The sequence below is a fragment of the Saccoglossus kowalevskii genome, chromosome 22 (assembly GCF_978046115.1).
Source record: "Saccoglossus kowalevskii chromosome 22, keSacKowa6.1, whole genome shotgun sequence".
In the NCBI taxonomy this organism is placed as follows: Eukaryota; Metazoa; Hemichordata; class Enteropneusta; family Harrimaniidae; genus Saccoglossus; species Saccoglossus kowalevskii.
Window position 1 is genome coordinate 12,965,101 of NC_140662.1, and position 12,566 is coordinate 12,977,666.

The 12,566-nt window shown below is 36.9% G+C and overlaps 1 protein-coding gene and 1 long non-coding RNA gene across 2 annotated transcripts; one reads left to right on the forward strand and one right to left on the reverse strand.

The window, feature by feature from the left end:
* Window positions 1-621: 621 nt before the first annotated feature.
* LOC102803197 (acid-sensing ion channel 3-like) lies at window positions 622-8,278 on the reverse strand. Its single transcript, XM_078010693.2, has 9 exons — window positions 8,078-8,278; window positions 6,149-6,267; window positions 5,879-6,057; window positions 5,245-5,401; window positions 4,901-4,957; window positions 2,621-2,789; window positions 1,285-1,821; window positions 956-1,047; window positions 622-749 (listed from the first exon to the last, which is right to left on the reverse strand). The coding sequence occupies exons 1-9, from the start codon at window positions 8,251-8,253 to the stop codon at window positions 622-624; spliced, it is 1,614 nt and encodes a 537-aa protein (XP_077866819.2). The 5' UTR covers window positions 8,254-8,278.
* On the forward strand, window positions 4,104-4,394 carry LOC146729014 (uncharacterized). Its single transcript, XR_014928302.1, has 2 exons — window positions 4,104-4,191; window positions 4,358-4,394. It is a non-coding gene; the product is annotated as an uncharacterized LOC146729014 (long non-coding RNA).
* Window positions 8,279-12,566: the final 4,288 nt, after the last annotated feature.

Consider the following 12,566-nt stretch of genomic DNA (forward strand, 5'->3'; position numbering starts at 1 on the left):
CTGATATAGTAATATCGTATCACGTTCGTTGTTTAAAAGTTCTCTGATATAGTAATATCGTATTACGTTTCTTGTTGGTAAGTTTTCTGATATAGTAATATCGTATCATGTTTGTTGTTGGTAAGTTCTCTGATATAGTAATATCGTATTACGTTTCTTGTTGGTAAGTTTTCTGATATAGTAATATCGTATCACGTTTGTTGTTGGAAAGTTCTCTGATATAGTAATATCGTATCAATGTTGTTGGTGATAAGTTCTCTAATATAGTAATATCGCATTACGTTTCTTGTTGGTAAGTTTTCTGATATAGTAATATCGTATCACGTTTGTTGTTGGTAAGTTCTCTGATATAGTAATATCGTATCAATGTTGTTGTTGTTGATAAGTTTTCTAATATAGTAATATCGTATCAATGTTGTTGGTAAGTTTTCTGATATAGTAATATCGTATCACGTTTGTTGTTGATAAGTTTTCTGATATAGTAATATCGTATCAATGTTGTTGTTGATAAGTTTTCTAATATAGTAATATCGTATCATTGTTGTTGGTGATAAGTTCTCTAATATAGTTATATCGTATTACGTTGTTTGTTGGTAAGTACTCTGATATAGTAATATCGTATTACGTTTGTTGTTGGTTCTTTTTTGCAGACTTCCATGCCCAGAACCTCACGATGAAAAAATCCAGAATCTCCAGGAAGGTCACCAGGCTTGCACCGAAGAAAAGTCCCAGAGTGCCACCAACATCACCTAGAATCGCAGAGAATGGCGGAAAGATTAGGCTGATTACGTAATGTATTAGGAACTATAATTAGAAGACTGTGAATGTACAAAACAAAAACACGTGGCTCTCTAACAGATATTGCATATATGAAGTAGAACTACGTTATATTCAAGATATGTATACACTCAGTTTATTAATATGTTGTGTATGTCGGCCAACCTAAAATACTTACATACTAAGTTGAAAAACTCGTACCCTGGCTGCTGTATAATTTGTTCTTCTTTCAAATCTTCGAAATAGATTGTGACTTTGGCGAAGTTCCTCCTAAAAGTGTAAAAATAACACATGACAATAATACATAGAACTTTATTTCTTTCGAAAAATGCGCCAGAATTATTCATTAATGTGTGTGTACGTGACCAGACGGCGGAAATAAAATGCCATATTACAGAAAAAAATACCTGACACCAGGTACGTAACTTACCCACACCATCTGAAATAGTAGCCCAACCCTAATGAAACATCGATTGTGTTTAGAAAAGAAATATATATTTGACCTACTGCATAAAATTTCTACATATTTCACTTATATCTTCGTGATCAAATAAGGTCGTCATGAGGTCATCCCTGATTTCTTTGATGTTTTGGTAGATGATAGGTATCATTTCATGATATAACGGTTCGTAATAACCAAAATATAGATCGTCAGTCATGGACAAAATAACTTCGGATGACAACCCTGCGTCGGAAAGCATGTCCCATATGGGGGCTGCTAATGAATTACGGTACGTTCCACTGTCGAGAAAAAAGAACTTTATGTATGCTATGGAGTCATTGTAGTGTTCTGAGTACAACTCGTCCGATTCTCCCAGGTAAACCTTGTCCAGTGTGTGAGTGTCCACCATGTACCGTAACCACGTGACTATATCAAGTAGTGGTCCACCAGCAAGTGTATATTTCATGAGCCAATGGAAGTCATCTGAGTCAAGGTACTCTGATATGTTACGTCCATCGCTGTTTTCGAGTGTGTCATATAACTCAAAAATGCTGGTGTAAAAAGTCGTCATAAGTTCCTCATCTTCCTTGGCTCTTCTGTTCCTGTAAGACAGCGACAACTTTATGAGAGGCTTTTGTTCAATAATGTCCCGCACAAATTTAAACGCAGAACATATGTCTGTGTGTCTCTTTGTCTCTCTCTCTCAGTCTACCTGTCTACCCGATTGTCTGTCTGTCTGTCTGTCTGCCTGTCTGTCTGTCTGTCTGTCTGTCTGTCTGTCTGTCTGTCTGTCTGTCTGTCTGTCTGTCTGTCTGTCTGAAAAACTCTGTAACTATGTTACTACTAAAATATATAGAATTAAAGCGCGGTGGTCGTTGCGCAGCGCGTGTACTTCTACGCGCGTTGTATACGTCGCTATTAGTCCCTTATCGAACAGGACGCGGCACGACGACTGCCGTCCTTTAACATAACAGGATAGCATGTACATAGCGGTCAAGTGACGGAATTTACATTCACGCGTGTTTGATACCATTGTTTATCACTAGATTGTTGTGAGGGCTACAATAAAATATGTGGATTATCTAATAATCGTTGTGTTGCTTTGCTAATATTCCATTGACATACAAAGATACATGAAATGCAATTGTTCATTCCTTATTGAACAGAATGTTCTGCAATTCAATAACAGTAACAAAGAATTCTCATAACATTTGACATCAAATCGAGCTTTTCAAATATTAGTTGTTGACGTGTAAACAATTCTGGATTTCAGTTCTCAAGGCAATTCTCAGATCCGCTTATTAAAAAAAACACTCGCTATCATCACCAACTGGTTAGATTATCGGGCAGCTTTTTTGTATTTAAGATGATCCCGTTTAATTTGGGCTGATGTATACTTACAGCATGTACATGTATATTGCCACGTCACATGGGTACTTTGCTGCTCCCGTTAAAAGGTCCGTAAACATACTAGACGGGTATAAACCATGTGTCACTTTGGTGTTATATTTGGTTTGCTCACATGGTTCGCGACACTCAATACAAGGGTCTCTCAACAATGAAAAGTTATCTGATAATTAAAGAAAATAAAGACTTAAGACATGACGATACAGATATTTACCACTGATTTAATAAACATTACAAGCTTTGGTATAATATGCTTCGCGATACTGCCGCTGTAATAACCTTATTATTATACATCTTATCCTCCCAAATTCAAAATTTTTAGAACAGAATCTACGAACTTCTTTGTGTGGAGTCCAGTCAAACCCTGGTGGCAGCCCTGCTTGTTTTTATTATTAAAGGACGCTTACGCGCGTAATCATTCCTTATTTGGAATTCGTATTTACTAATATAGTAGGATAAAAATACTCCGTAAAATACCACAAACTTACGGCACGCTGTGGCGCTTATGGCGTTACGGTAACACATGTATAATAATATTAATTATTTAATGATAAGATATATTAGATATTAATATCTACACATCATGTTGATAATATGTAAATCATATGACCACTCAATGTACTGTTGATTCACAGTCAGCTGGCGCACGCGTGATAATAAAATAAATGCGATGTTTACTATTAGTATATGGGGCCGCCATCTTGAATGCGGCATAAAACTAAATAAAAGACAAGTTGTGAAACGCGTTTTTCAGATTCCTGCAAATCAGTACAAAAATGCCAATCTTTCACAGAAATACGATCCGTTGGGGGTAACATTAGGCCAACTGATAACCAAATTTGGCCGAATTCGTCGTTTTTGTGTGGAAAAAATCCCTTAAATATGAAATTGTCATCCAACTGTAAGGCCGTCGCTGATTGGCTGCTGAGCTGGAATAACAATTTTTGGTTTCAAATACCCCAGGAAAGTGTTCTATGTAATAAATTCATAGTAATAAGTCACAAATATATTCAGCTTGGTGCAGCTGAGAAATACTTGGTGCTACATATTACAACACTAAATAGTAAACATACTTTGTTTTAATATGTACCAAACACGCCAATGGAAGTTGTTTACTGACGTCCAAAACAAACTAACAAGTGAATTTTGGTTAGCTTCTAGAGGGCGATATCTAAAACATTTAACCTATTTGTTCCAATCATAACAATTGTATAATGTCCAGGGTTCATATATAAAACCATTAGAAATTTGTTTTTGCAAATAACGGATATATTTTCCTCAAATTCATTATATAATGTTATTAGTAGATAATTATGTATATTCTACTTATGCTGTACACAAGTTATTTACAATTTCAATTGTTATCGTTATTTCGTGATTCGTCGACACAGAAAGGCTGCTAATAGCACCACTTACGCTTGTGGAGTGCGCCATCACAGGGCATGTTCGAATCGCGCTAAAACGCTTATTTATGATAGGCAGCCATGATGAAAAGCTACGAGCACATTTCTAAGCAGCGTCTACCGAACATTTCAACCGAAATACTGCTTTAGAGACCCAACGATGTAAGTCTACAATCTTTTGAACGTTTATTTAAGACCTGTATGTTACATTGTGTTGCTGGAAATGTGTGATATTTCTAAAGTCATTCATGAAGTGAGATCGTTACCTCATGGTTACAAATAGTTTCACAGTTACTTTCACAGTGTCTGTATTGCTTTTATGTTATAGAATTCACCGTGTTTTAAATAAATCTGACCTAAACCGACGCACTGGGGGGTTATTATTTGAGCATGGTTGACACTAGTATGGGTATACTAGACGCAGTTTGACCCCAGAACATTACTATTCCAAGACTATTTATAAATACAAGAAATGTTTAAGTATATATGATATTCAACTATTATCTGGCATTTCATTACTGTTTAGAAGTATGTAAATATTGTTTTGTGAAAGATTATTATATGTACTTTATTGAATATAGTATGGTTGAATCATATAAAATGTGAATTACACTCGTGTTGGGTGAGATTAAACATGGAGACACGTGATAGATTTTTGAACGAATAATTTGTGAGCTGAAATGAAGTTTCTTTCATCGTCACATATTAATAAAGCTACAACGCAACACACTCCTCGCTGAAGCGAATCTGGTCTCTGTAACGTGATACCGTACCTTTCAGAGTAATTATTGAAATTTCGTGGAATATAAATTTTCATAGTTTATATATTTCCTTCGATAACCGAAGGTATTACACGTGTTCATGTACGTACCCATTGCTTGGAAGTAGCAGTTCTGTAGTTCGTATGGTAGACAATAGGATGCGTTGCCTGCAAGTGTAAATAACGTTGATGAAGATCGATCGCAAAATGTGGCATTCTACACAATTCGGTGATACATGCGCAGCTCAACTGAGATCGAAACACTGCTACAAGAACAAAATTGGATCCTAGAGAGTTTACGTAACAATGTTTCTACCTAGTGACAAACCAATAAACACAAACCCTGCAAACCGGTATACATTGCGTTTGTTGCAAACTAACTTGTTTTCCCGGTTGGAAATTAAATCGAACAAACCACATATTCATTTATAAATATGACGCTGATGTGTCCTTACCTGGCATGTAGAAATATCTACATCCGCATTGTTCCACGACGTATCTTGTCTCACACTCCATCCAGCATTTAGATAGTGAGTATGATCCGTTGAAAAACTCTAGTTCATTATGTATGTCTTTCACGCAGTCGCTGTGCGGACTTCCGAGGTTTTTTGTCTGAGCATAGAAAAACAATAGACTTCACACATGTAAATATCAACATGGATGTGTCACTCCGTCCAATACCATTACGGATGATGTTGTCGGAGTGATGTTTACGTGGGAATTATATAAACTTATCCACCAATGCAATACAGATTTCAAAGATTAGTCTGATACCATTGATTCATGTGAAATATTTTAACAAATTTCTATGGGATTATTAGCAATGAACAATAACACTTAGCTGAGAGAATAGACCACAATACATTTTTGTTGAAATCAAAAATGGCTGCCACAAATAATATCACAACCACCAGCGACTTTCAAAACATTTTATTGACGCAAACCTAATTTGAAACAATCAGACCTGGGTATCACTTATTCCAAAAACAATAACTTTAAAAGAAGCATTTTCAATTTACCGAGACTTGGCTTGTTGCGTTGCTACAGTGTTTAAAAGTCGCGACTCTCTGTTATGTAATGTCCACTTACCACGGTTTTTGTTATGGCAATACTTGTTGTGGTTCCTGGTGATACGGACAACCCTTGGTTTGAAACATCCGGGACCTCATCCTGTCCGTGTATCATCAGACGAAACCCTACCGTGGTACGGGGTGCAAAATACTCCTTCTCGTCTGCGTTCAAATAGAGACTAAGTCCGTACCTTTCACCTGTAACCGTAAAATGGGGAAGTCAGTTAGATCGGAGAAGTGAAATACATGAAAGGAAATACGATATCACGCTAAAATGCCGTGTCCTTACCTTCGTTCCTGGTGGTCAAGGCGTCTTGGATGTTGGCGTTGAAAGTGTAACAAACACCATAGTTTGTGACCGTTTGAGTGAAGTTGTCAGGTCCACATTCGACACCTCCAAATGAACACCTGAACGGGATGGGTGCAAAGTAAAAATGATGAAAAGAATGTCGATAGTATATTTAAAAAGAAGATAACCATGCAGTTCGATCTTGTTTCGAGTAATATAAAAAGACACAAGTTCTATTCACGACATATGCGTGGCATGGAATCCATATTGTTAACGGCACGTTACATCGACCGGCCCTTGAACGATAGTTATGTTATCGCTAGCAAATCACCGTTCGATTATATGAAGAAAAACTGTTGAGTTTGAGTGAGTCTCCCAAATTATCGTGAATATCATTATAAGTCACATTCTTGTTGAATAAGAAAAAGAAAAAAGCCGAACATTGCGTTCAGTTTCGATGAATGGTGATGATTATCGGGAAAGGTGACAGCATAGAAAGCTAACTATAAACGAACCGGTTCAGAGGCACCGGTAATTGTATAGAAACACGGGCGTTCGATTTTCCGCCCCACCAACAGGATTAGAATTCGGATTACGCCCTCAGCAGGTTAGTCTAACCTTTTTGATGACGCAAAAGTTATACTGATTTGAAGCTACCAAATGACGTAGAACGCTGGGTTTGGTCGTTTAAGCCGAAATTACACGAACTAAACCGAGCGACCTTAGACGCCCAGCAAATGTTTTGTGACGTCCGACTATAATAGTCTAAAAACAAACTTATAATGTATCATAACAAGTTGCTGAAATTAACCGTATAGTTTTCTAACAGTTGTTATCTATGATTTACCACCTTCGCAATGTTTTTACAAGGCGTTATGTATTTGACTCGATGTAGCATTGAATTCGGGTAGCGTGAAGTTTGCCGTTCGCTGACCGTGTACCGTAAATGCATAAGCAAATACGAGTGATAAATATCACGGGAGAAATTCTTCTCCTCTGGGGTTTTCCACATGTGTCAGGGGGGAATCTCGTCTCTGTCTCTATATTTCGTCCCCTTGAGGTACGGGATCGGGAACGTCACTTAAACTTTACAGTCAAATAGACACACACAACAAAATACTTTTCAACTCTCGTCTTTAGTCGGCCAGTCGAGCACTTTATAAGACACAGCGCCCTGGGGAAAAGTCCCTAAGACTATCGAAAGGTTGACCCAAGACTGCCTCTAGACTGCGTCTCTCCTGGTGTTCTCGCCAAGACCAACTAAACAACTTTATTCACTTTTAAAACCTTAACCAATTACAAAGCAGTTAAAAGACTCTAAGGCGTAACCTTCACACATTCAACCAATCACACTAAGTACTGAACACGTCATATCTTTTGATTAATCGTTCACTATATTAGTAACTGCGAATACCAACTGTCAGAAATAGTAGTCCGAATAGCGACGGTTATATCGTAATTAGTTCCAAATCACTGAGTCGAGTTCCGTCCAGAACCTCGCATGAGCCTAAACGATGACAGATATAACACAGCCATTCGCTAGTAATCAGCTAAATAAGTCGATCAACAGATACACGCAAATAAATTCATCACATAAGCATCGGGGATTTGATAGAGGGTACTGGTTAAATTATACAATATTTGCATATTCATAATGCGTGTCAAATTCTTGTCGATTACTGCTTCAACGTGTAGGCTCGTTCGCTGTCTTTTTTTTATGACTCTTACCGTATCTTTTGCAAGACATTGCGGTGTTCAAAATCAGTCAGCCAATAAGTTGCGAATGACAGAACAGTGACGCATGTCGAACAAAAAATATCACGTTACCCCGAACCCTGCAGACAGCTACTGAGCTGTGACACCGATGGTTCACTGAATCGAACATGTGAGTATGCGAATCAGTGCGTGTATTACGCCCTCAATACTTACCTTTCAATCATTTCACTGGCGGAGTGGCTGTTGCTAATCATAAATTCGTACAACGTTAGACCCCCTGTACCATAACCTGCGTCAACTGGGATGATGTATTCTTCTTCATAAATGTTCACGCCATCCATTGGAAACAAAGCGAGTATGTATGGGAACGCTACAGAGAAGTCGGTCATCCCGCCGGATATTACGACCAATTTTGCAAGCCTTGTAGACGAAATGAGTATTTTTGAACAATTGGTTAACGATCAATGCAAAGCAAACGTGGTTTGTTAAATCACAACCTTTGAACAATTGTTTTTTTTTTAATTCTTCCCTTCGTTATTATTAGCATTTTGCTCACTGTAATAAAGCTTAGATTAGTTCAGTATACTTTGTGTAAGTAACTTAATAATAACTGTTGTAATACTTTGAGCATGCAGCGTGGTGACTAATTTATGGATGTATTAAAAGAAATCATCGCATATGGCACAATAATATATGCAATAATATCGTCTTGTTAACGTTTCACTCTGTGCGATTTATATTTGTATTGAGATATGTTAAATGACTTACATAAACATGTTGTTGTTGCAAATTGTCACAGCTGGGAATTTGGTCTCTGGAGGTTCTTCGAATCTAATATTCACATTAACAGGACGTTGAGAAAATGCCGAAGACATCTTACCGACCTGGTAAAGCAAACCAATCAAGGCTCCCAGTACTATCGCTAGCCACACAAGCCTGGAAAAGACCGTGAACAAAGTATGAATGCATGGTTACGATTGCGGTAAAGAACCCAAACTACCGTGGGTTAAAGCCAGAGGGTTGTTACCTGCGCACGCGCGGGAATTGAGTTCTAAGCGACGATAACAACACACGTTAAAAACGCAAACGCTCATGGGTAGACGCTTGTTTGTAGCAATGACACGCTATGGCCACCTGACGCATGCGCAGGTGACGACTCCCCCGCTTTAAGTGATTACAGGTTACCCGTTAGTGTTGGTTTCGGGTCACGCATGGCGACTATTATCAATAACTAGTCATTGACCATACATTATTTACCTCAAACAAAAAACCTCAAACCTCAAAAAAGGGCGGTAGTCATCGTGCCACGCATGCGCGATATATATGAGTCTCATATAAATAAAGATGGCAAATCAACGAGTACAAAACGTTATAAAGCTTTAATTAGGTATTTTTAGGTAATTGGAAACTGTCGAAGGAGTCGTCGCCGGTAATTAGTGCAAGTCACGCCCAGGTTATACTCGTGATTTCCAGATGAAGAGCGCACTTGATTGTGGAAAAAACAATGTTTATCAACAAAAGTGTCGTACATGCGCAGTGCGACGACTGCCTCCCTTTAAAAAACATGTCCTACATACTGACATAATACAGTTTGCGTGTTTGTAGTGTGCGTGATATTCACATTCACACCTGTTGATGGGCTGTTACTGTGAAAACTTTACTTAATACTATGATACATGATTATATTACTTGGAATTTAAATTCACAGATTTTCGAAATAGTTCTATAACGTAACAATACATTTTAATATGAATTTAATATACAGAAATTTGCTTTTCAGTGAAAATATCTAAATTGAAAGTTGCGAAAAATAATTGACCTTACAGTATCAATTCAAGTTAGTATTACTACTTTTTGCTTATCAATAACGATCACTTTTCGTTCAGCATCTACTAAGAAAGTAATTCTTCATTGTACCCAATAACACCAGCTTATCCAGAAAGTATTTCTTCGTTGTTCAAACCCCTCCCCGTTTGCAAGTGTCTCTGTTTATTGTGTTTTTTTTTAAACAGCGTTGTTTTCACATGACTTACGTGGAGAGTGTATTTTTCCCTCACTATTTGCAAACGGGATATTTTTTCACTGTAACGCCTTTAAATCTAACCAGATCGATGAGAAATGCGGATGCATGTTCACTGTTGTGGTTAAATGCATCATTTAGTTCATTATTACCCCCATATGAATTATTGTTGTCGTTTCTTTTATACTAAGGAAGTTACATTACACACGCACGCAAGGAAAACGCACAATAGCACAACGCGATACAGGCCCGTAGTTTTTTTTTTTTGGGGGGGGGGGTTCGACCTAAATTTTGGAAATGAATAGATTTATAATCGTAGATTAGAACATAATAAAACAAACAATATTAATTAAAATAATCATCATCATCGTTTAAATCACTTGACTCAGTGAGGTAACTATCAGAGTAATGTAATGAATAATGCATAGTAATGAGCATTTAGGTGACAACGAGCTTTAAATGTCAATCGTGAAGTTACGCCGTCTCAGTTCAACAGCTGCCAATCAAAATAGATTGTTATAAATGGGCAAGCTTTTATTCGGTGATTCCGCGATGGTGTAATGAAGATCGCGTTCAAGCAGCTGATGTTAAATATTAAAGCAACATTGAAACAATAATGTAATGGTAGTCACTCTCTGAAGGATGTGGTGGCCCTGAATAGGTCCGTTTGTCTTGTGCTAGTGTTTGCTCAGTTAGTAAAGTGTGGGGTTCGAACGGGATTGAGACGGCAACACGACACTGTACTTTCATATTGGTTCATTAGTTTTGTATTCTTCAAGTTAATGATGGCATATATACTGTTTTGTTCTGAGTGTATCAGCCAAATGTAGTCAACTTATTGTATTAGTACGTGTAGCCTATGTTATTGGACATAGTGTACAGCTAAGGGTTGACAACATCATTAAAAAAATGACGAAGATTTATCATCACGAGTTGTATAGGTTGAAGAGCTTCTTGCAGCCAAAAATTTATCCCACAGTGTTGCTTCAGCACTGAAACTATGCGATAAATTATATTTTTCAAACATATTTTTTTTACATGTTTTTTTTTTTGATGTCTTAGAAAAATGTTTATATTTTTAGTGGGTTCATAAAAAGGAGATGTAGTCATTGAAGTTTATTGAGACCGCTGCTAAACTGCTACTATATGCATATTATTTTACCACCCTCTAAAAACAGATTTACAGTAAACCAACAAATTTACGTACGTAAGAAACTTGGTAGTATGCCATTGGTTAGTGCATTTAATTTGTTTGATGCAATCATTGTACCAGCTATTTCTTATGGTAGCGATATGGGGGTACCACAATTTTGAAATCGAGAGGGTACAGACAACATTTCGCAGATTTCTACTTAGCATTAATAGTTGTACAAACATTGTAGCGATGTTGGACGAATGTGGAAGGCTGCCATTATGCTGTGGTTATTCCAAGCGTTGCATCTTATAGTGGTTAAAATTAAATAATAAATAGCTGGAACCCCAAAACATGTTATATCATGCTTAAACGATTAAACAAGACCGGCAGACTTACTTGGGAAACCCACATAAAAATCTTCTGTTCAAATATGGTTTCGGCATTGCCTGGTTTGAAAAACAAGTTGCAGATACTGCAAATTTCTTAGGAATATTTACTCAAAGAATAACAAAATTGTTGTCAGCAAGAATGGCATGCCTCAATTTCACAATCATCCAGGCTGTGTACTTTCGAAAAAAATCAATGTAGTATTATAACCTAGGAGATTTATTGGCAAGCAATTATAGACTAAAATTTATACAGACGAGTTTTCGCTTTTTTGGCCATAAACATAATGTTGAATTAGGCAGACACACAAAAATACAGTTAGATCAATACATTTTTAGTTTTTGCAGTGATACGTTTGAATTTAGCATGATAGAAAATGAAATTCACTTTTTTTTATATGTTCATTTTATAATGATTTAAGGGCTGACCTTTTGTCAATAATTTTATGCAATTATGCAAATACTGACAGTCTGGGCTTACTTCGTCGCTACACAAACTGCCACACCATATATCAACTAGCTTTGTATATTTTAAAAGTTTTCAAGCGACGAGATAAATATTAATCCAGCTTAACTTAGTACCATATGTTTACATGGATGTTGTATTGTTTATAAAACGTGATATGCACTTTTCTACCCATTACATTTTGTACGATGTGGTGAGGCTCTGTACAGAAATAAAATTACATAATTGACTAATACTAAAATGAATAATTGTAGACAGTTTTCGACATGAAATTGTGTCACTTTTATGTGCGCTAACATCTGTGAAGAGCGAAAAAGCTCGTGAGTAGCATTCTACCTTAAAATGCTTGGACAATAATGCTAAGATACGTACAGTCTTGTCTCTTTTTTTTGTACAACATTTTGCCGTAATGGATCAAGGGTGTGGGTATGTTTGTCTGCGTGTTGGGAATGGTCTATGACCCCTTCTCTAAAATGGTAAAATAGTTCAAAAATGTTATGTGGAATAACTTACCAACGTAACACAAAGTAAACCAATTGAATTTAAAACCGAGAATATAAAAATGTATGTAACAGAGCTCAAACACACTTTTTGAATATTATAAAATTCACACGTTTCACATCAAATGTATCATTTATTGTTGTTTTCGAACCCCCTATTCAAAAGGGCTGGCTACGGGCCTGCGATGGGGCTGC